The sequence below is a fragment of the Hyla sarda genome, chromosome 2 (genome assembly GCF_029499605.1).
Source record: "Hyla sarda isolate aHylSar1 chromosome 2, aHylSar1.hap1, whole genome shotgun sequence".
NCBI lineage: Eukaryota > Metazoa > Chordata > Amphibia > Anura > Hylidae > Hyla > Hyla sarda.
This window is the reverse complement of record NC_079190.1, coordinates 141,858,093-141,883,796: the sequence shown is the minus strand read 5'-3', so window position 1 is coordinate 141,883,796 and position 25,704 is coordinate 141,858,093. Positions and strand designations below refer to the sequence as shown.

The following is a 25,704-nucleotide window of genomic DNA, read 5'->3' as shown; positions in this document are numbered from 1 at the left end:
CAAGTTTTTAGACAGCATCTCTTTTTAATCACAAAATAAAAAAAAATAAAAAAAACATTGTAAATTTCTTATCTTCTTTAACAAAAAAATTATGGGTAAAAAAATAAAATAAAAAATAAATGTGGTAATTATGCATCTTTTAGGGTGAGACCAAACAATGCAGCTACCATATCCTTAGGACACCATACCCACATGCAATGGCTGCATGATTTTGCCTTTAAAGGGGTACTCCAGTGGCGTAACACATTTTTCTAATCAACTGGTGCCAGAAAATTAAACTGACTTGTAAATTACTTCTATATAAAAATCGTAATCCTTCCAGTACTTATTAGCTGCTGTATACTACAGAGGAAGTTGTATAGGTCCTTTCTGTCTGACCACAGTGCTCTCTGCTGACACCTCTGTCCAAGTCAGGAACTGCCCAAAGCAGGATAGGTTTCCTATGGGGATCTGTTCCTGCTTTGGACAGTTCCTGACAAGGACAGAGGTATCAGCAGATAAAATTTTGGTCAGACTGAAAAGAATTTTCAACTGCCCTAGAATAGCAGCTGCTAAGTAATGAAAGAATTATGAATTTTAATTAAATAAAAGCAATTTACAAATCTGTTTAACATTTTGTCACCAGCTGATTTAAAAAATATATATTTTTCCACTGGAGTACCTCTTTAATGGTGTATTCACACACACTGGATCTGCTGTGCATGTGAAGTCTTGGTCCGTTTGTATTATACAACAGCAGGAGGTGAGTGCTGTGTACCTCCAGCTGTTGTATAACACAACTCTCAGCATGCACAGCCAAAGGGCATGCAGGGAGTTGTAATTATGCAACAGCTTGAGGCACAACTATATCTCCCAGCATGCCATTTGGCAGTCTGTGCATGCTGGGAGTTTTCTATGAAAAAGTGTGCCTTCAGCTGTTGCATAACTACAACTCCCAGAATGCACCGACTGCCAAAAGTCATGCTGGGAGTTGTAGTTGTGCCTCCAGCTGTTGCATAACTACAACTCCCAGCATGTCCTTTGGCTGTAGTTATGCAACAGCTGGAGGCACACTGGTTGGGAAACACGGAGTTAGGTAACAAACTAACGCAGTGTTTCCACACCAGTGTGCCTTCAGCTGTTGAAAAACTACAACTCCCAGCATGCACTGTCAGTGCATGCTGGTTGTAGTTATGCAACAGCTGCAGGCACACTGGATAGGAAACACTGAGTTAATCTGTTACCTAACTCAGTGTTTACCATGCACTGTGCCTCCAGCTGTTGCATAACTACAACTCTCAGCATGCACGGCCTGTCAGTGCATGCTGGGAGTTGTAGTTTTGCAACAACTGGAGGTTTGCGTCCCCCCCCCCCATGTGAATATACAGGGTAAATTCACACGAGCAGGGGTTTACAGCAAGTTTCCCACTTCAAATTTGAGCTGCGGCAAATGTTCTGCTGCAGCTCAGACTTTCAGTGGGAAACTCGCTGTGAACCCCCGCCCGTGTGAATGTACCCTAAAAACACTACACTGACACAAAATAACGAGTATAACATTACATATATACACACACAGCCTTACACAGCTACCCCCTCCCCCCCCCACATAAAAATGAAAAATGTCTCGTACGGCACTGTTTCCAAAACGGAGCCTCCAGCTGTTGCAAAATAACTCCCAGCCATTGACTGTCTAGGCATGTTGGGAGTTTTGCAACAGCTGGAGACACGCTGTTTGGTAAACACTGCCGTAGGGTATTTTTGGTGCCATGCTTGAACCCGGTTCCGCCCCTATGCAAATCCCTAATTAGGCCTCAAATGCGCATGGTGCTCTCTCACTCCTGAGCCCTGTCTTATTTCAAGGCAACAGTTTAGGGCCACATATGGGGTGTTTCCGTACTTGGGAGAGATTGCGTTACAAATTTTGGGGGGCTTTTTCTCCATTTACCCCTAATGAAAAGGTAAAGTTTTTTTTACACTAACATGCTGGTGTTGCCCCATACTTTTAATTTTCACAAGAGATAAAAAGGGAAAAAAATATAAAATTTGCACAGGGATGGCCGATTGTTACAGCAGTTCTGACATAAATGCAAAAAAATATATAACAACAGCCACATGTGAACCCATTTTGGAATCTAAACCCCCCAAGGAACGTAACAAGGGGTATAGTAAGCCTCAGCACCCCACAGGTGTTTGATGGATTTTTGTTAAAGTTGGACGTGAAAATGAAAAATTTGATTTTGTGTACTAAAATGCTGGTGTTAAACAAAATTTTTCATTTTCACAAGGGGTAATAGGAAAAAAGCCCCCCAAAATGTGTAACACCATTTCTTCTGAGTTAGGGAATACCCCATATGTGGATGTAAAGTGCTCTGCGGACGCACTTCAGGGATCAGAAGAGAAGGAGCTTTTGGAGAGAGAATTTGGCTGGAATTGAAGGCCACGTGCATTTACAAAGCCCCCATGCTACCAGGACAGTGGACCCCCACATGTGACCCCATTTTGGAAACAACACCCCTCACTGAATGTAATAAGGAATGCAGTGAGAATTTACACGCCACAGGTGTCTGACAGATTTTTTGAACAGTGGTCCTGCACCCCTTATTACATTCTGTGAGGGGTGTAGTTTCTGAAATGGGGTGACATGTGGGGAGCCCATGGGGCAGCATGGGGGCTTTGCAAACGCACATGGTCCCCAACTTCCATTCCAAGCAAATTCTCTCTCCAAAAGCCCAATGGCGCTCCTTCTCTTCTGAGCCCTGTGTGCCCGCAGAGCACTTTATATCCACATATGGGGTATTTCCATACCATACAAGAAATGGTGTTACAAATTTTGGGGGGCTTTTTGTCCTATTAACCCCTGTGAAAATGAAAATTTGGGTTAACACCAGCATTTTTAATTTTCACGTCCATTGCTGTTCTGGCACCATAGGGGCTTCCTAAATGCGACATGCCCCCCAAAAACCATTTCAGCAAAATTCGCTCTCCAAAATCCCATTGCTTCTACTTCCCTTCTGAGCCATGCAGTGTACTCGCACACCACTTTACGTCCTTTTACCCCTTATAAAAAATGAGTCTGATAGAATGTTTTTATTGAAAAAATGAAGATTTTGAATTTTTCTCCTCCCTTTAGGTGTTTCACAGGAATAGCAGCAAAGTGGTTAACAAACTTTCTTAAAGTAATTTTGAATACTTTTAGGGGTGTAGTTTTTAATAATGGGGTCAATTATGGGGAATTTCTAACATAAAGACCCTCACATTCACTTCAAAACTTAACTGGTCCCTGAAAAATTCCGATTTTGAAATTTTCGTGAAAAACTGGAAAATTGCTGATAAACTTTGAAGCCCTCTGATGTCTTCAAAAAATAAAAACATGTCATCTTTATGATGCAAATCTTCTGCACCTCCCTCAGCTCCATACACAGCTCCCTTTCAGCCCCTCCCTGAGGAGGAGAGGAGGGACGTAGATTCTCACAGCCCAGCTCCTGGGAAGAGATTTTGACAGCTGTGAAAATCTACGTCCAGGGCGCTGTGGGAGTGGGGCTGTGAGAATCCCTCTCCTGCCGAGGAAGGTGCACAGGCCCCTGGACATACATTTTTACAATGGCTCAGTCACACAACCACAAGTAGAGATTTTAACAGCCCCGTGGACGTAGATTATCACAGCTGTCAACTGCCAGGAGTGGGGCTGTGAGAATCTACATCCCTTCTCTCCTCCTGAGGGAGGGGCGAGGAGGGAGCTGTGTACGGGGCTGAGGGAGGTGCAGAACTGTGTCCTGCCCATTTATGCCTTCGCTGTATGTTCGGAAATCTCCAAACAGCTGAGGGGAGGGGCAGACTTAAAATTGCATGGGGCGCATTTCTGCACCTTACACCGGCTGCTGTTATCAGCAGATGTGAACGCATGGATAATGGGTGACATCAGCTATCCACACAGATGTCCACCATCAACCCTTCAGATTAGGGATCGACCGATTATCGGTATGGTCGATATTATCGGCCGATAATCACTATTCTGGGCATTATCGGTATCAGCAATTACCTTGCCGATAAGCCGATAATGCCCTCCCCCCCCACCGAACCCGCGACCTCCCCCCCCCCGACCCACCGCACCGCGACCGCCTCCCCGGGGGTAAGGTGCAGCGGTGGGGAGGAACGGTGGCGGTGATAGGACTCAGGACCCCTGAACAGGCAGAGGGAGAGAAGTGGGTGGCGGCGGCAGCCTATGGCACCGCAAAAGCCACTGCAGTGCATTGATTTAAAGCGCCCGCTTTAAATCAATGATCTGCAGCGGTGTCGTGGGGGGATAAATAGCCGATAACTTATACCGATATTCCAGTTTAAGTTATCGGCTATCGGCCCTAACCTCCACCGATTATCAGTATCGGCCCTAAAAAAACGATATCGGTCGATCCCTACTTCAGATGCTGTGATAATTACTTATTACGGCATTTAAGGTATCTGCATGGCTTCGGATTATTCCTCGAAGTCCAAAATTGCTGAGTTTTGGTCACATCACAAAAAAATTTACCGTAATTAATATTGACCAAAAAGTCATATATAAGCATAAGTGGTACAAAAAAAAAACAAGTTTGACTTATTTTAGAATTAGTACAAAAACAAAAAAACAAGTAAAGATGGGTATCATTTTAATGCTATTAACCCACATAATAAAGAGAACATCAAATTTGTCATAACATGCACTGTGTAAAAATGACCCCCCCCCACCCTCCAAGTTAAGAGAATAAATAATTTATCTTTTTCCACCACAAATAATATTTTTTATTTCAAAAATGAAAAAAAACCTAAAAATAAAATTTGGCATTGTTTTTGACGAGTTAAGAAATACCTTTAAAAAAATAAAAATAAACTTTTAACATGTGCTAAGTTTTGATCAGTGACCCCCAACAATCCCTAACATCAAAGGGCAGAAGTGCTCAGCTGAGTTACTATGAATCCACACAATGACTGCTCAGAGTAGTGAGGAGCTCAGCAATTGGACCCCTGCTGACGATGTGTCAAAAGTTTAAGATTAATGCTAGTTATCCTTTAACATTAATACCTACTGCCATTCAAACATACTTTAGTCTTATAGCTAGAAAGCTCAGCCAGATTTATCTTAAGACATTCAATAGTAAAGATAAATTGTATGAACCCGCTTACCTCACATCTTTTTCAAGTTTTGAAATCTGGTCCTTAAGAGAGTCTATTTGGATGTCTCTTTGACGCACGGATTCAATGAGGTATTGGTATGGCTGGTGAACTTGACTTAAGAGGGAGTTGGTTCTATCCAACTGTGTTAAAAAAAAAAGACATAAAAATATAGGTTAAGGATACAATTCAGAATGACCCTATTACTTTGTTAGGTTATAGTTAAATAGCTATTTTTTTCCTAAATTCACTAAATCCACCAGTCCTTCTTTTAATAATATCAGCTGCATTACTGCCCCCTAACTCTGCCCTTTTATTACTGTATTACTAAAATAGTATTCTGACTTTGCACAACATTCATGGCTCCACCTGTAACCCCTTTGCCTTCACTTTTGAAGTAAATAGATTTTGTTTTCTATATTTTTTGTGTAAAATAATTTATAATATTTTACACTATGGGAAAATATCTAGCAAGTTCATGAGCTATTCCCCATTTAGCAGACAATTAAGATTTGTAGGTACAGTGACATATTAGGATAGGTTCACACGGCCGTTTGCATCTGACCCGTTAAGGGTCCAATTGCCTTTTTTTTTTTTTTTTAGCTGAACAGACCCTGAAACGAGTTGGATGCAAACGGGTCATGAAGGACCCCAATCACTTGCATCGGGTCTGTCTGTGACCCTGTAATTTTACAGGATTTTAGCGGGGGAAAAAATAGTGCGTGCACTATTTTTTTTCTCCGCTAAACTCCCGTCCTTCTGGCCAGAAGACAGACTGTTTAAATTAACAATTCATTGCATGACGTCAAATACATTTGACCTGGGTTTGAACTGAATGTGAGAGAAAAATTAAAGGACCCATTGAAATCATCATGAAGTGGGCAACCAAATCAAATATTCAACATGGCCGAAGTGCTTGTCTTCATATGAAAAGGACTAAAATATATATATATATATGTCATATATATTAAAAGTATTGCTTATTTACAAAAGATTCCTGAAAAATATTAGATGTTACACGTGAACAAACGTGCAGTAGTCAGGCTCAGTAACGTGATGTGTGGATATGTTTGGTCGCAGGTCACCAGCAAAGCACTGTTATCCAAGTAATGTAAGCGGCTCAGAACAATTGCTTCCTTGGTAGCCAGTGTGATTTTACTTTGAAAAATTGAATGTAGTATCATTATTTTATGGCTCTATAATATTTCTTATTATTTCCAGCTGTTCTGCCCCCCCCCCCCCAATTAATGATCAGCCCAGCGGGGTACTACTCACATGTCACCCACAAGCACTGCCCTCCTCCTCTTTGTTGGGGGCCACTGGGCGCTGGAACTCTATACTGTACGCCAGTGGTCTCCAACTTGCAGACCTCCAGATGTTGCAAAATTACAACTCTCAGCATGCTCGGACAACCAACGGCTGTCCGGGCATGCTGGGGGTTGTAGTTTTGCAACAGCTGGAGGTCCGCAGGTTTGAGACCACTGCTGTACACTGTATCCCTATGCCTGGGCTGCAAAATATAAAGAAAATAAACTGTAACTCACCTACGTCGGCCACACGCTGGGGACGGGAACGTCGGACAGCCGTCAGCCTATCACCGGCCAGAGCTCTGGCTGGCTTCTTACATGACAGTGCGCTCAACCTATCCTTTGCCGGGGCGGGACATCGCTGCGGCCGGTGATAAGCTGACAGCTGTCCGACGTTCCAGTCCCCAGCGTAAGGCCGACGTAGGTAAGTTAAAATTTATTTTCTGTATCTTTTGCAGCCCGGGCATAGGTATACAGCGTACAGCAGTGGTCTCAAACCTGCGGACCTCAAGCTGTTGCAAAACTACAACTCCCAGAATGCCCGGACAGCCGTTGGCTGTCCGGGCATGCTGGGAGTTGTAGTTTTGCAACAACTGGAGGTCCGCAGGTTGGAGACCACTGGCGTACAGTGAGTTCCATCGCTGGGAGTTGTAGTTTTGCAACAACTGGAGGTCCACAGGTTGGAGACCACTGGCGTACAATGAGTTCCATCGCTGGGAGTTGTAGTTTTGCAACAACTGGAGGTCCGCAGGTTGGAAACCACTGGCATACAGTGAGTTCCATCGCAGTCTTCCTCTGCACAGGTTTTGATAAATCTCCCCCCCCCCCCATTGTGTCTAGATTTATTTTTATAGATTAAAGGCCAAATACAAAAAAAGGTTCTGTTTTTCTAATCTGTTTCTATTTTCTGATTGTAGTTTTGTATATTTTATTTTTTAGTACACTATTTTGGGGGCAGCAATGTTGCATGAGCTGTTTTTTAACAGCATTTAGTGATACGCTGTACGGCATGCCCCATGAACATAGACACCTCCATTGATCATCTCCAGACCCTATTGTTTCATGGTGGAGGTTTCTAAGCACACTGTGTGACTTGTGCAGGTGTCATTCTCTTCTATATACTGGTGTCAATTTTTGTTGCAATTCTGTACAAATCCAGTGGCCTCCTCCTTATCAGAGAACAGAAAGTCTCAGCTTAGTTTTAAGTGTAGTGGCCAGACTGAAAACTGCAAGGTTTATTACGATTATTTTAGAACATAGAAAAAAAACACTATTAAATTCTTAAAAAAAAAAAATATGTTTAACAATAGGTGATTTTCTAATGACACATTTCCTTTAAGAAAGTCTTATATTACTTTCCACTGACAGGGAACAAATCCTGATTAGAAGTTTGACAGTTGTAACTTCATTAAAAGTTTCCAAGATACGGTCACATAAACGCAAATAGCAATGGGACAAAAGAGCTTGAGAACACTGTTTGCTTTACTGGCATGGTCAAATACATGGCTGTGTTTGCACCATTCACTTACACGCTGCTGTTTAAAGATCTCAAATGTTCACATGCTGTTCCACGTATTTAGTACACAATCAACCCCTTAAGGACGCAGTTTTTTTCCGTTTTTGCATTTTCATTTTTTCCTCATCACCTTCTAAAAATCATAACACTTTCTATTTTTCACATAAAATTCCATATTATGGCTTATTTTTTGCCCCACCAAATTTACTTTGCAGTGACATTAGTCATTTTACCAAAATAACCACCGCGAAGCGGAAAAAAATTCATTGTGCGACAAAATTGAAGAAAAAATTTTATTATGTAAATTTTGGGCGCTTCCGTTTCTATGCAGTGCATTTTTCGGTAAAAATGACATCTTCTCATTATTCTGTAGGTCCATACGGTTAAAATGATTTTGTATTACTTATAAAAAAAATCATAACTACATGCAGGAAAATGTATACGTTTAAAATTGTCATCTTCTGACCCCTATAACTTTTTTATTTTTCCACGTACGGGCCGGTATGAGGGCTCATTTTTTGCGCTGTGATCTCAAGTTTTTATCGGTAACATTTTTATATTCTTCACTTTTTATAAATTTTTTCATAATATAAAAAGTGGCCAAAAATACGCTATTTTGGACTTTGGAATTTTTTTTGCGCGAATGCCACTGACCGTGTGGTTTACTTAACGATATATTTTTATAGTTTGGACATTTCTGCACTTGCCGATATCACATATCTTCATTTTTATTTTCACAGTTTTATTTTTTTAAATGGGAAAATGGGGGTGATTCTTACTTTTATAGGGAAGGTGTTAAATGATCTTTATTAACTTTTTTTTACACTTTTTTTTTTTTGCAGTGTTATAGCTCCCCTGGTGGCTATTTCACTGCACATACCGGTCTCACACAGATCATTTCCGTACATTGACACGGCAAAGATCAGTGTAATCTGCGGTCGATTGCTCAAGCCTGGATCTCAGGCTTGGAGCAAGCAATCGCCAATCGGACGCGACTGAGGCAGGTGAGGGGACCTACGCTCGCGTTCTAGCTGATCGGGACATCGCGATGGTCCTGATCAGCCCGACTGAGCTGCCGGGAAGCTTATACTTTCATTTTATACGTGGCGATTAACTTTGAATGCCGCGTCTAAAGGGTTAATAGTGCATGGCACAACGATCGGTGCCGCTCGCTATTAGCCCAGGGTCCCAGCTGTCATTAGCCGCCGGGACCGACCCAGTATGACCCCACGTTTTATACCGGGACGGGGCGCAGGGCGTACAGGTATGCCCTGCGACCTTAAGAGGTTGGAAAAAAATAAGAAAATGTGGAATTTAGTCTAATAAGCTAAATAAAAAAAATCAAACAAATCATACAAACATATCTACATATAAATATTGAAATATATAGTCAAGCCAAAACTTTCGAATTAAAATATGGACAGGTAGGTAGTGAATAAAAAAAATCTGTCCACGCCATTGCCAGTATAACAGTCTGGTACCTCCGGGTTTGGGGACATGATGTCACGTGCCAGCTCAGCCAATCAATGGTTACTGACGGACAACGCTGTAGCAGCTGATTTTATAATTGAGCATGGGAGGTCATGTCACCAAAAAAGGAAGCGCCGGACAGAGGAGCTCCATTATACCAGCAGTTGCTTGGCAATAAGGAAGGTAAGAGATGGTTACTTTTTTTTCTTATTAGTAACCTTCCTGTCCATATTGCAATTAGAAAGTTTTGGAAAGACAACCCCTTTAAATGGACACTGTCTGATATATGTTGTACATCTTGGCAAAACATTAACCTTTCTAATCTAATTCTATTTCCTTTTTATAGAAATCATGGCTTATAAAATCATGGCTTTGTCCAAGCTGAAGCACAGCCCAGTAAGTGAGGGTGGGCTAGCACTCCTCTGTGCTCTCTCCTGTCTGATAGTACTCCTCTGTGCTCTCTCCTGTCCGATAGTACTTCTCTGTGCTCTCTCCTGTCTGATAACACTCCTCTGTGCTCTCTCCTTTCTGATAGCACTCCTCTGTGCTCTCTCCTGTCTGATAGCACTCCTCTGTGCTCTCTCCTGTCTAATAGCACTCCTCTGTGCTCCCTCCTGTCTGATAGCACTCCTCTGTGATCTCACCTGTCTGATCTGTGCTCTCTCCTGTCTGATAGTACTCCTCTGTGCTCTCTCCTGTCTGATAGTCTGTGCTCTCTCCTATCTGATGGTACTCCTCTGTGCTCTCTCCTGTCTGATAGAAGAGGATAGAGCACAGAGGAGTACTATCAGACAGGAGAGAGCACAGAGTAGTACTATCAGACAGGAGACAGCAAAGAGGAGTCCTATCAGACAGGTGAGAGCACAGAGGAGTACTATCAAACAGGAGACAGCACAGAGGAGTCCTATCAGACAGGTGAGAGCACAGAGGAGTACTATCAGACGAGAGAGCAGAGAGGAGTACTATCAGATAGGCGGGTGCACAGAGGAGTACTATACGAAAGTAGAGAGCACAGAGGAGTACTATGAGACAGGAGAGAGCACAGAGGAGTACTATCAAGACAGGAGAGAGCACAGAGGAGTACTATCAAGACAGGAGAGAGCACAGAGGGGAGCTAGCCCACCCTCACTTACTGGACCTTGTCCATGCCTGTGCTTCAGCTTGGACAAAGCCCTGATTTTATAAGCCATGATTTCTATAAAAATAAATAACATTTAGTTATGAAATATATTAGAAAGGTTAATGTTTTGCCGACATATACAACATATAAAAAGTTTTTGAATCTGACTGTGTTCATTCAACTATTTTAGGCCATGTTGCCTCTAAGTTTTTGGTCCATATTTTCAGCCATTTTAGCTAGTAATAGATATAAATGCATAATTATATATAACAGACATGGACACAACTGTTGGTACCCTTTGTTTAAAGTCTGAAAAACTCACTATGCTCCCTGAAATAACTTAAAACTGACAAAAGTAATAATGAAGAAAAAATTATCGATGAAAATCTGACATTGCTTTTGCATTGTGGTATAACAGAGTCATTTAAAAAAACAAAATAATGGACCCGGCCTGGACAAAAATGAAGGTACCATGAACTTAATATTTTGTTGCACAACCTTGAAGCAGTCACTGCAAACAAGTGATTTCTGTAACTCTCAATGAGACTTCAGCACTTGTGTACAGGTATCTTGGCCCACTCCTCAAAAGATCCTGCTCCAGCTGTCTCCGGTGTGAAGGTGTCTTCTCCAGACTGCATGTCCAATAGAATTCAGATCAGTGTTCACAGAAGCCACTTCAGAATAGTCCAGTGTTTTGCTCTTAGCCATTCTAAAGTGATTTTAGCTGTGTGTTTTGGGTCAATATCCTGTTGGAGGACCCAGGACCTGTGACTGAGACCAAGATTCATAATACTGGACAGCACATTTAGCTCCAGAATGCCTTGAGATTTCATTGTACCTTGTAGAGATTCAAGACACCCTGTGTCAGATGCAGCAAAGCAGCCCCCAAAAATGTCTTTATATGCTTCATTTTTGCATTTGTGAACATAGGAGCTGATGTAACTTGCCAAAAACCTCCAGTTCTGTCTCATCTTTCCAGACTACAAAGATTCTGGGAGAATGTTCTTTGGAGAGATGAGAAAAAATTGGAGCTTTTTGGCAAGTCACATCAGCTCTATGTTTGCAGATGCAAAAAGTGAAGCATACAAAAGAAAAGAACACTGTACCTACTGTGAAGACTGAAGGAGGGCGAGTTATCTTTTGGGGCTGCTTTACTAATATGTATCTGATATGTACAGTTCCCCGGACTACCTCTTTAAGTTCAGAGTACCATCATTTTTGTCCAGGCCAGTTTCATTATTTTGTTCTACAAAATGATTCTGATGAACCACAATTCCAAAGAAATGTCTAATTTTCATATAATTTTCAGTACATTTTTAATATATGTACGCATGTTTTCCTATCCTTGATAATAAGTGTCTTAAGGTATGAAAAACACAATACATAAACCACAAATAAGATATGACATCAGTAAGTCAGGCATGTGCACACTACATACTTCTCAATACATAACTGGTTAATCAAGAATGTCACATTTACGTCTAAAAACTAAACATGAGTTATATCTGGAGGGTAATTTTTCTTTTGATCTCAACTATATTTCCATTACAAATACCAGACAGTAAGAAAAATTTTGAAAGGCATCTGTATGTCATCTTCTAAAGTTAAAAGGGGTACTCCGCCCCTAGACATCTTATCCCCTATCCAGGGGATAAGATGTCTGATCGCGGGGGTCTCGCCGCTGGGGACCCCGACAATCTCTCCTGCAGCACTCACTTTGGATAGGGGATAAGAGGTCTAGGGGTTGAGTACCCCTTTTAAGGGGCTGTCCAGCCAGTGGTCATACTGGGTTAAAGTTAAAAGCATTGATCACTTGCTGCTGAACTAATGTTCATTGTGTTCCCTCGGATCACCACTTCCTGTTCCTGGTCTCAACATACATGAACCCCAACCAATAGCTGCAGCAGTAGCGCCCACCTCTGCCACTGTCTGGCTAAACAGGTATTTCCTTATACCAAGACAGAATTTTTTTCGACCTAGCCAGTTCACATAACAAAAGGTTAGATAACCCCACCAGGCAAACATTTAGTTAGGGTCTTTTCACTTACCTCCACTGAAACTTTTTTAGCTTGCTCCTTCTGGTGCTCTAAATCTTTAGTCAGTGAGGTATTTTGTCTCTCTAGCTGCAGAAGTCTTCTTGCCAGGTGTACACTATAGAGGAAAAAGTCATTACAAGAACATGTTAAGATTTCTACGACCTAAGGTCCTAGAGTAGCAGTCTCTTATTTACATGCTTTGTTCTAGCCTTACACATTAATCGGTCAGTGCCGGTTTACTGGAGAAATAACCAATTAACAGGATCCACACATCATGTGGCTGCAGAATATCAAGCTTATAGATACTATCGCACGTTTGTTTACTTTGACTACGCCCCCTCTACTTTACTATCTCATCATATTTTACAAATGTTTTATTTATCTTGTAGTAAATTTAACTGGCATCTGCACCATTCATGCCCTCAGCTAATTTCACAATTTAAAGGGGTACTCCGGCGCTAAGACATCTTATCCCTGATCGGGGGGTCCCGCCGCTGGGGACCCCCGTGATCTTCCACGCCGCACCCAGTTAGTATCAGCCCCGGAGCGTGCTCGCTCCGGGTCTGATTACTGGCGATCACAGGGACGGAGCATAGTAACATCACAGCTCCGCCCCCGTGTGACGTCACGCTCCGCCCCCTCAATGCAAGCCTATGGAGGGGGCGTGTCACGCCCCCTCCATAGGCTTGCATTAAGGGGGTGGAGCGTGACGTCACACGGGGCGGAGCCGTTACGTTACTATGCTCCGTCCCTGAGATCGCCAGTAATCAGACCCGTAGCGAGCACGCTCCGGGGGCTGATTCTAACAGGGTGCGGCGTGGAAGATCATGGGGTCCCCAGCGGCGGGACCCCCGCAATCAGGCATCATATTCCCTATCCTTTGGATAGGGGATAAGATGTCTTAGCGCCGGAGCACCCCTTTAAACAACAGAAGATTACGGGAGCAACAAATAAGCTCTATGGGGAAAAGCATGGCCAATGTAAACTGAAATTAGATCCAATTGCTAATTTTTAAAGCAGCTACTGCATGAATATGAATAACAAAAAAGGTCAAGTAAGATGAGCAGTTAATAGTTAAAGATTACCTGTCACCAAATAAAACTTTTAATATAGAGTTCCTTGTATAATTAGCAGACACTTTCTCATTCACTTGCTTTTAAAATTATCAACATAAATATGTTTAAAATGTAATAGAAAAATGGCCACTAGGGGGTGCTGTTCTGGTCCCTACCACAATTAATACAGTAAAAAAGAAAGTAAAAGCGCTCCGTGGTGTAATAAAAGAGGAGAATGAGAAATGTATATAAAGGCTGTATAGCCGCTCACCTGGAGAGGTTGTGTAGCATCATACACAACAATGGTGAGCGTATAATAGTTAAGTGTCCGTAGCCCTCCAGCTTGAAACAAATGTAGAAAGAAAGTAGCTTCAGCAGGAACGCGGGTTTATCGTGGCGCTGGACACAGACAGCGGAAGGTGAGTAAAAGCAAAGGTATTTTATTTTCCCAGAATGCAACGCGTTTCACTGCAAAGGTAGCTTCATCAGGCATGAATGAGAACAACAGAGTGGTGAATTTATCTTGGTACTAATTAGTCACAGCAGGAGAAAAACACCACAGACCATAGGATACAAGAGAAATTCATTTACAGAGTACAGTGAGAAAATCACGAAAACTAAAGTAATTTTTACCTTGAAAATACATGTACAGGTAATAATACAGCATAGTTATAACAACATTTTTTTTTTTTAAAAAGAGGAAAATACAAAGAAATAAAAATAATAGTGTATATATATATATATATGAAAAAAAAATAATCAAATAATAAATGGACAGAATTGTGCGCATGAATAAATCATGTGCACAAAGTCTAAAGTAAAAATATAAAAATGAATATAACAAACAAATGTTAAAATGTACTAAAAAGAATTAGAGGTATGGTATTTAAAAATAATAATGGATAGTAGCAGGCAAATAATAAATAGGCAACATTGTGCACATGAATAATTCACATAACTAGGCATAATGAAATGACATGCCTAGTTTCTGGAATCCATTTCAGCAGATAAATCTAACCATTTTCAATATTTAATTAATAGAGAATCTTACTGGATATTCACACTTTCGACATTGATACCACATGGCCTGAATGAGACCATAGAGAATGCTCGATAACATTTTCTACCATTCTCTCTGGTCTCATTTTCTATTTATTTATTTATATATTTTTAGTTGAATATCATATATCTGCTTATTTTGGATAGAAAGTATATTTATATTTTATCTATCAATTTGTGTTTATTTTTCTTATATATTTTTTATGATTTTGAAACATCTCTAATGTTTTTCAGTATATTTTAATATATATAGCGTAAATTTATTCATGATATATTAACTCTTTATATTTATTTTCACCCTTTTTTTATTCTAGACCTTGAGCGCATGATTTATTCATGCGCACAATTCTGTCCATTTATTATTAGATTTTTTTTATACACAATTTATTATTATTATTTCTTTGTATTTTCCTCTTTTAAATTTTTTTTTTGTTATAACTATGCTGTATTATTACCTGTACATGTATTTTCAAGGTAAAAATTACTTTAGTTTTTGTGATTTTCTCACTATACTCTGTAAATGAATTTCTCTTGTATCCATTGGTCCACAGAGTTTTTCCTCCTGCTGTGACTAATTAGTACATAGATAAATTCACCACTCTGTTGTTCTCATTCATGGCTTATGAAGCTGCCTTTGCAGTGAAACGCGTTGCATTCTGGGAAAATACAATTCCTTTGCTTTTACTCACCTTTCGCTGTCTGTGTCCAGCGCCACGCTAAACTGGCATTCCTGCTGAAGCTACCTTCTTTCTACAATTAATACAGTGACTTTGGTCTCCTCCCAGCCTGGCAGGAGACCAAACTCAGGAAGTGTTTCTCTGCAATGAGCTTGATTGACAGTTGCACATAGCCTAATTGAAAACTGCACAAAGCCTCATTGAAAACTGCACAGAGCCTCATAGAAAACTGCACAGAGCTTGAGGTCTTCTATTTATCACATCACTACAATGATGTGAGGCAGAAGTGGTCCCCAGCAGGCTTCAGTGATGTCAACTTTTTAGAATTTGTGCTTTGACAGTATTTCCATCTCATAAACTGATAGTATATGTTTAGTGAATGAGGGTGGCTGAGTAGGCTGTTGTGCAGGGAAAATTCAATGCTATAGCAGCATTGCATGCCCTTCATTCTCGCAATATGTGGGGGGTCCTGAAATTGGCTAGGAGTAACTAGTTGGGTCCCATTGCATAATTTGGAACAAAGCCTCATGTTATTATACTCCATTTATAGAGCTGCTCTAGTCCGGATGCAACTGCCCAATCTGCACCAAAAGAGTTACGGCCCATGATCCACACCGATCAGAAAGGGATGCATATTATAGCGATATGTGTACAAAACTTACTGCTAACAACTCAGAATATGATAAAAGCACTTTTGCACAAATCCACCAGCTTCACCTAATTGATATTTAGAGATAATGTAATACATACTTGTCACATAGATATCAAGTTAAATGACTGTGATAGATGTGTTTACGTTGATGTTTCTAGATTTACAATCATAGAAGGTCTCAGAGCTGAAACACCACATAACCTTGACATTTAGTTTGGAGATTTGTAAAGAAATCTAACTTATTTTAGAGGGAATTATTTGTTAATATGCTTAATAATATCTAACATGTAAAACCAGTCACGATTCAAGATCTTGTCTATTTATGAAACAGATTGAACACAACACAGGGATCCTAAAAAAAGCTTTACTGTGCTATATCTAGGAGAACAGGCCAACAGCTTGATATATGACCATTTATGCTGGCTTTTAGATGCAAATGAACAGGTGTCTAGGGTAAATGATTGGAAAACAGGTTTAAAAGTAGACTTTTAGTAGCTTTAAGCGACCATAAAGGAAAAAAATACGACATACAGACAGGAAGACATAAGAAAGGTTAGTATACTAAAACTTGTTATTTAGTCAAGTGAGACCTATTCCTGCATGCCTGAAAACCTCCCCAATGTTTCTTTTCTTTGAGAGATGCTTTCTCTAAAATGAAAAATCCAGCAAAGGCACCATAAGCTCCTTGCATGAACACGATCAGTCTAGTACAAATCAGATAATGCACCTTTATGATCCATTCATTTGATTCCCTCAATGGAAATTGCATCATCACTCTGTCTAATATTATAAATCCCAAGAATATCTGAACTCTCACGGATGGAACCAAATTAGGACAATGGCGAGGGACAAAAGATAAAAAGGACTCAAAACTGTATTTTTTTCATCCACGAGTAAATACTTAAAGCGTACCTATCATATCACAAAAAAAAAGTTATTTGTTACTAAAGGTTTAGATTACTTGCACTTGACTGTGGCTGCAGGACTTGAGTTGAGGCCTCCAATACTCTGGACACACACACTAGGCATGATTGACCTCAGCAAAGGCTTGGTGCAAAAGAGAGAGTGGCTAGCTCAACCCAGGGTTTATATGGGGGAGACTAGCAGGGAGCCCATAGGTCACCCCTGGGGTCACCTGGTCACTTGTACCTCCTGGGTAACCAGCACATGGTATATCACATGGTATAACTCTTAAAGTGATAACACATTTGATACAGTACAACATATTTACAATGGGGAAACTAATGCAGGGGGCCCTGGGGACACTGAAGGAGGCTGGCTGACAGGGCAGCAGGAATACGGGGAAACACCTCCCGTACTGGGCCACCACACTTCAGACACCTGTAAGGACGTTTCTCTGCAGAGCATGATGAGAGTCTATGTGTGACCAGTTTCTCTGCAAATGAATCCACAAAATCTTTACAAAGCAAACACATTCACCACCATTATGAAGGTGTACAAAGCAAGCAAAGAAAAAAGGCTTAAACCTAAACCATTATGTCAAGAATTGAACACTAAGCACAATATGTATCTTCACTTCATTTGCTTTGAAAAGCTTAATAATGAATGCTAATGACAGGAGGTGAAATGTCAGGACAAGAAATGTACAACCAGAAAATCTTGTTTTGTTCTTTCAAGATGAGCCTTGAGTGAAATAAAAACATTATGCTGATACTTTTCAAGTTTCATCAAGTTTCTGTAATGTTTAAATCAAAGTTATTAAGTCCAACCTGTCCTCAATTTCCTGTAAAGAAATGTAGGAAACAAAGAAATCGACTTTAGCCATGGAAATCTAGAACTAAAGCTGTTCTAATAAAATGCCAGTGAAATAAAAGCTCAATGGAGAAGGGATTTTCTTTAAGATACAGTCTGCCTTTAGGAGACTTTTACACATCTTATTATAGATATCTTTGAGAAAACGAAAATGGAATTCCTAACAAAGTATAAACCCTTATTTTTGAGAAGAGAAATATGCTACTGCTCTCAACCAAATGATGCCACCCTCCATAGGACATGTTCACGCTGTGGAATTTCCAAACACATTCTGGGTCGAAGATTCTGAGTGGCCGCCGGCGAAAACCTTCGGTGCTAGTACTTAGCAGACCTGTGCCGCCATCATTGATGGCAATACAGCCTGCGCATATTTCTGTCGAAAGAATGAACATGTCTATGTATTGTTATTTTCATTTTACACTTTGTGAACGCTGCCTTAAAGAGGATTGTGGTCCACTCCCATAAAATTTAGATTACATTATCACCCAACTGTATAATCCCACCCATCAAATGATTGTCACTCCCATTATTTAAATTAAGTTCACGTCTATCTGATTTCCTAAATTGACAGATAAACTATAAACCCACATATCTTGACAAATCTTAATTTTTCCTTGGTTGGCCACAGGTCCTCTTTAACCCCTTAAAGGGGTACTCCGCCCCTTGACATCTTATCCCCTATCCAAAGGATAGGGGATAAGATGTCAGATCGTCGCTGCGGCTCTGCACTATCATTACTGCACAGAGCAAGTTCGCTCTGTGCGTAATGACCGGCGATACAGGGGACGGAGCAGCGTGACGTCATGGCTCCGCCCCTCGTGCACTTACAGCCCGCCCCCTTAATGCAAGTCTAATGCAGAGGGCGTGACGACCACCACGCCCCCTCCCATAGACTTGTATTGAGGGGGTGGGCCGGGATGTCTGCGGGGGGCGGAGCCGTGACGTAATGATGCTCCGGCCCCTGTATTGCCAGTCATTAGGCGCAAAGCAAACTCGCTCTATGCAGTAATGATAGCAGGATGCCGCAGCGGCGATCTGATATCTTATCCCCTATCCTTTGGATAGGGGATAAGATGTCAAGGGGCGGAGTACCCCTTTAAGTACCAAGTCCATAATCACCTTAAGGACCAGGCCAATTTTATTTTTGCGTTTTCGTTTTACCTCCTCGCCTTCTAAAATCTATAACTCTTTTATATTTCCATCTACAGATCCATATAAGAGTTTATTTTTTTTGCGTGATCAATTGTAATTAGTAATGACACCTATCATATTTCTATAAAATGTACAAAGAACCCAAAAAATTATTTTGTTAGGGAGGAAATTTTAATGAAAACCACAATTTTGCTAATTTTGTAGGGTTTTGTTTTCACACTGTAGATTTTACGGGAAAAAAATGACATGTTTTCTTTATTCTGTGAGTCAATACGATTAAAATGATACCCATGGTTACATACTTTTCTATTACTGTACTGCTTTCAAAAATCAAACTTTTTGTACAAAATCAGAAAGTTTAAAATCATCCTATTTTGACCACATATAACATTTTCATTTTTCCGTATATGGGGCGTTATGATGGCTCATATTTAGCGCCTTGATCTGTACTTTTTTTGATACCACATTTGCTTGTATAAAACTTTTAAATCACTTTTTAAATACATTTTTTAAAATAAAATGTGACAAAAAAAAGCAGCAATTTTACGCCATTCACCATACGGGATCATTATATTTTGATAGTTCGGACATTTACGCATGCGGTGATACTAAATATATTAATCAATTGCTAATACTGTTTAGTGCTATGCATAGGGCGTTATCGGCTATCTTCTGCTCTGGTCTGCTCGATCTCAGACCCCAGGAGAGAGCCGGAGGCAGGTGAGGGGACCACCTGCCACCATTTTAGATAAATGGATCCGATGGGGGTATCCAATCATCTATTTAAATGTGTGCATTGCCGCAGATGCAGTGATCTGTATTGATCACGGAATCTGAGGGGTTAATGGCGGATATTGCTATTACAGCCGGGACCTGCAGTGCATGATGCGAGCACCGCTCCGATGCTTGCGGTCATGTACAGGACAGGCTGCCACGCCCCCTCCCATAGACTTGCATTAAGGGGGCAGGGGCGTGACGTCACGATTGTCTGGCCCCGTGGTCGTTACGCTTCACACTCGGAGCCTCCAACGCTGCGGAGATCTCACAAAGGTGGGTGCGGAATGAGAGATTGCGAGGGGTCCCCAGGGACCCCCATGTTCAGACATCTTAACCCCTATCCTTTGGATAGGGTATAAGATGTATTAGGGCCGGAGTACCCCTTTGAAGGGGTACGCCGCTAGGAATTTTTTTTATTTTTTTAAAATCAACTGGGGCCAGAAAGTTAAATGGATTTGTAAATTACTTCTATTTAAAAATCTTAACCTTTCCAGTATCAGCTGCTGTATACTCCACGGGAAGTTATTTTCTTTTTGAATTTCTTTTCTGTCTGACCACAGTGCTCTCTGCTGACACCTCTGTTTAATATAGGAGGTTTGCTATGGGGATTTGCTTCTACTCTGGACAGTTCCTGAAATAGACAGAGGTGTCAGCAGAGAGCACTGTGGTTAGACAGAAAGGAAATGCAAATTGAAAAAAATTCCTTTGGAACATACAGCAGCTGATAAGTACTGGAAGGGTTAAGATTTTAACTAGAAGTAATTTACAAATCTGTTTAACGTTCTGGCACCAGTTGATTTAAAAAACATTTTTTCCAGTGGAGTACCCCTGTAAATGGGGTTATCCACCATAAGAAGATTTTAGTACTTACCTGCCAGACAGTAATGGACATGCTTAGGGAGGATCTGTGCTTGTTTCGGAGCTAAATGTTGTGATTCCACTACAGCACTGCTGATTTCTTTTTGTGAAATGGCTATTTCCAGTTAGAGTTCCTTTTTTTCAACTAAAAGTCCCAGAATTCATTGTTTGTAAGTGTGAGGTCACTTTACTCCCTCCTACACATCAACCACCCCACCCCCACTGAAGTACAGGTGTGCTGCCTTCCATGCTCAGCTGTGAACAATAGACCAGTGTGCCTCCAACTGTTGCAAAACTACAATTTTTGCAGAATGATCTCCTTCCCACCCAGCGGTCGCTCCACCCATTGAAGCAAAGACAGGCTCTTTTGAACACCTGACTAGTGATGTAATGTAAAAAGGCCAATGATCAGCTGACAACTAGCATCTTTTGTGTGATTACTCATGTGGCTGGGCATTGTGACGGCTTATCAAACAAATGATGATCACGGAGATCGGTGCTTCTTATCTGCAGTCCATTAGCTCATATAAAAGGCCCCTTACAACAATGAAGATATTTGTCACATGCCTGAAATGTCACACAGAATTAAAAAAACCAACAACCTGTGTTCTAATTTTGGTATGAACAATTTATTTTTATTTTTTCTTTAGGAGGACATGAAAACACCTTGCATACAGGATATTGCAAAGACAAATGCCCTTTGTCACGTGCAAAATGTTGGTTTAATAAATACAACTTCTACAGACGTCTTCTACAGTATAATGGAGCTTGGCGTTTTAAATCTAGTCAGATACATTGGCTTGTCTGGCTTCCTGGGCATAAACTAACACTGTTTCCAGATATTGACTCATGGCCCAGCACCAGCCAAAGGTTTTCCTGTAGCAACATGACAGGACAGAGAGGAAACCATGTTTCTATAGGTAATAAATTAGTGTAGGGACATGTTATGATAAATGAAATTACATAAAAATAAATTTGGAACAACATTAGAGAAACACAATGGTACAAGTATATGCTTTACCGTGCACGTATATGTTGAGATCATGCAGTTATAGTTGATAAGTAATGTAATGTAATGCACACGTTCTTTAGACAATGGTGACCACACAAGTACCAACTACATGAACGAACCACTATTACCAGCATGCGGACAGCAGTCCACTATCTATAATCACCAGGGAGATCGTGCAAGAACCATATTGAGAACTTCTATTTCATGTGATCAGCAATTTTAAATGCTTCCTAAGAAAGTAATTCTTCTTCTAAGTCTTCTGTTACTGCTTAGTCTAAACGTGTTCCTTTTATTTAATCTATATAAATAAAACTCAATGGGGGAGATTCTCAAAGAATTTTGCACCAAAAATAAAAAAAATCAATTTTGGCGCAAAAAAATCCAATAAGGCGGCACAAAAAAAAAATATGTTGGCGCGAAAACAAAAACGGCGCGAAAATGAATTTTCACTTTTTTCAAAGCAGCACAAGAGACCTTTGAAAATGTGAGGAGAAAAAAAATTGTGTGAATAATATCGCTGGAACAGAAATTACAGTAGTTTTTGAGAATCTCCCCAATGTATGTATGTATGTATGAATGATGCGTGTGTGTGTGTGTGTATGTTCCAGCATCACTTCCAAACAGCTAAAAATATTCACATGAAACCTGGCACACATGTTACTTATATGTCAACAACAAACATAGGGTAGGTGATTTAACCCTTACTCACCATCATTTGCGAGGGTCTGGGTTTTTGTTTCCAGTCCCATACAAGTCTATGGGAAATATATGTTACTGCATAACTTCCAAACGGCTGGAGATATTTCAATAATACTTGGTCACAGGTTAGTTATATATCCACTTAAAATATAGGACAGTTAATTTAACCTTTAGCTACCCCCATTTGTGAGGGTCAGGGTTTTTGTTTAAAGTCCCATGCAAATCTATGGAAACTGTATGTTCCAGCATAACTTCTGTACGGCTAGAGATATTTTGATAATACTTGGTCACATGTTACTTATATGTCAAATAAAAAATATCTAATCATTAAATTAACCCCTAACCTACCCCCATATGTGAAGGATGGGGTTTTTGTTTCAATTCTACCGCAAGTATAAAGGACTTTTGGTGCCACACTCCACAAGCTCCGCATCTCCTGGTAAATGCGTCAGTCACTGACAAGAAACACCCTCCCCTCATTCCATGCCCCATCTTGCAAAGACAAGCCCACACTTTAAGCAACACCCCCATTTTATTTTTAGCTTACAATATCTTTACCACAACTCAGCCCCACCTGAGGATGGGAGATGAGGATTAGAAATGAGGATTAGATATGGGGGCAGGATATTGGGACAGGATATGAGGACGGGATATGGTGGTGGGATATGGGGATGGCATATGAAGACGAGATATGAGGATTAGATATGGGGACGGGATTTGAGGTCTGGATACGAGGATAAAAGCTTCCTCCTTTGTTGCTTTTCCTCCTCCACAATGATAAGGTAGGGAAAACGGGGCAGTGCCAGGTACTCAGCTAGTTCCCTTTAAAACCACACGTCAACAAACAAGCTCTTCTTTCGCGTTATCAAACTACAAGATACACCTGTATATTGAGGAGGACAGAGGTCAGAGAACTGGTGCTCTACAAGGAATGTTATTCTGCACCACGCATTAGCAACTTCTAAATTAGCTGAACACAAAGTGATGATGGACAGATGGAGAAGATGAGAGGCCACCAGACCAAAAAGGCTTGTAAAAACAGTAAAGCCAGTACGGCTGCAACAGAGCAAACAGGTAATGAAAGTTATGAGGCTAAGATTGACAGGCCCATTAACAGAGTAAAGGCTGACATGTACCTACACAATAAGCACGGGAAACATTGGGAGAACAAATTGTACAAATGTTTTTTTTCCCCCCATTTGTTTAGTCTGATCAGGACAAGGTGGTAAATTGTAATGATGAGAATGTTCCCTATTTCACAATCACCAAGTTAAAAACAAGTCACAGACTATTTGAGACTAATTCTATAAACAATTTAGCAATATATAAAAGTTTACTTCCTTATTAGGTTGTACACATGCTTAACCAAAATGTCCATGTTTTTTAGGACCAAAGGTCATCTACACACTATATCTAATTTATTTATTTTATTTTTATTATATTTTATTTTATTTATTTATATAGCGCCTACAGATTCCGCAGCGCTTACAATTATGGGGTACAGGCAAAGACAAGTATCAGACATAATATTACGCAATAACTATTCAAACAAGAGGTGTGGGGATATATTGAGGATATGTTGAGGCCAATTAGAGAATGTTATAGACCTGTCTGAAGAGATGTGTTTTTAGGCCACGTTTGAAACTATGGATGTTGTTGTTGAGTCTGAGGGATTGAGGTATAGCATTCATAAAAGCAAATAGCATATCTAAAACAATTACTACTCTGAACATAAATATTTCACCATGTTGTACAATTTTCTCGAGGTTCTTGGTAATCTAAAAGAAAATGTTAAAAAATAAAGCTTCAAAGTATAAACACAGACATAAATTATTTAACTTTTTTGGCAGGTGTAAAATTTAGTTTTAGGTTTGTTTATTGCATGATATTGTATGATAAACTGAAAACTGCAAGTAAGAAGGTAGATTATAAGTGTTTACTGGAAAAAAATATTAACAAATACATGTAGTCTCCTCCATACATCTCTAACCTGATCTCCCGATCCCGACCCTTGCATAATCTCCGATCCTCTCAAGACCTCCGCCTGTGGTCTCCCCTCATCCCCACCTCACACAACCATCTCCAACACTTCTCCTGTGCTTTCCCGATACACTGGAAATGCTACCCCAACACATCTCTTCAAGAAAGCCTATGACCTACAATAACCCTGCTGCCCAATCTACTGTTTTCCCTCACTCTACTTGTAGATTGTAAGCCCTCGCAGGCAGGGTCCTCTCTCCCCAAGTATAAGTCTGCAGTTTACTTTGTGTCGCATTCACAGTACCAGTGTTTGTGTTATGCATTTTAACCCCTTAAGGACCAAGCGTTTTTTAGTTTTTGAACTTTGTTTTTTTCCTCAAATTTAAAAAATCCATACGATGGCTTTTTTATTTTTTTTTGCGCCACCAATTCTACTTTGTAATGACATTAGACATTTTACCCAAAAATCTACGGCAAAATAGAAAAAAAAATATCATTGTGCGACAAAATTGAAGAAAAAACATCATTTTGTATTTTGGAGGCTTCCATTTCTACGCAGTACATTTTTCGGTAAAAATTACACCCTATCTTTATTCTGTAGGTCCATACGATGAAAATGATACCCTACTTATATAGGTTAGATTTTGTCGTACTTCTGGAAAAAATCATAACTACATGCACGAAAATTAATGCGTTTAAAATGGTCATCTTCTGACCCCTATAACTTTTTTATTTTTCCACGAATGGGGTGGTATGACGGCTCATTTTTTGCGCGTACGCCATTGACCATTCGGTTTAATAACCATATATTTTTATGGTTCGGACATTTATGCACGCAGCAACACCACATATGTTTGTTTTTATTTACACACAATTTTTTATTGGGAAAGAGGGGTGATTCAGATTTTTATAAGGGAAGGGGTAAAACCACTTTTATTAACTTTTTTTTGCAGTGTTATAGCACCCTCTAGGGGCTGTAACACTGCATATACTGATTGCAGGCACTGTTTAATGCATTGCCATAGGAATGCATTGATCAGTGTTTTCTGCGCTTGATTGCTCAAGCCTGGATTTCAGGCTTGGCACAGTCAAACGCCGATCGGACAGCCGGGAAGAAGGTAAGACACTTCCCGCTGTCTGCTCAGCTATTCGGGATGGCGCGTTTTCACCGCAGTGGTCCCGAACAGCTCCGCTGACCTAACTGGCAGTGTATTCTCCCATTTTAGATGCCGCGATCAACTTTGATGGCGGTGTCTAACCCCTTAAGGACTCAGCCCATTTTGGCCTTAAGAGCTCAGACAATTAAATTTTTACGTTTTCGTTTTTTCCTCCTTGCCTTCGAAAAATCATATCTCTTATATTTTCATCGCCAGACTAGTATGGGGGCTTGTTTTTTGCATGACCAGTTGTCCTTTGTAATGACATCGCTCATTA

General features: G+C 40.4%; 1 protein-coding gene across 2 annotated transcripts in view; it reads right to left on the bottom strand.

Moving 5' to 3' along the window:
- Nucleotides 1–25,704, bottom strand: part of PIBF1 (progesterone immunomodulatory binding factor 1) — a 233,321-nt gene that overhangs the window by 73,807 nt on the left and 133,810 nt on the right. For both annotated transcript variants that reach the window (XM_056555507.1, XM_056555506.1), the window contains exons 14-15: nt 12,589–12,691; nt 5,140–5,270 (exon numbers count right to left, since the gene is read on the bottom strand). In XM_056555507.1, coding sequence (XP_056411482.1) covers nt 5,140–5,270; nt 12,589–12,691 — 234 coding nt within the window. The remainder of the gene's footprint in view (nt 1–5,139; nt 5,271–12,588; nt 12,692–25,704) is intronic.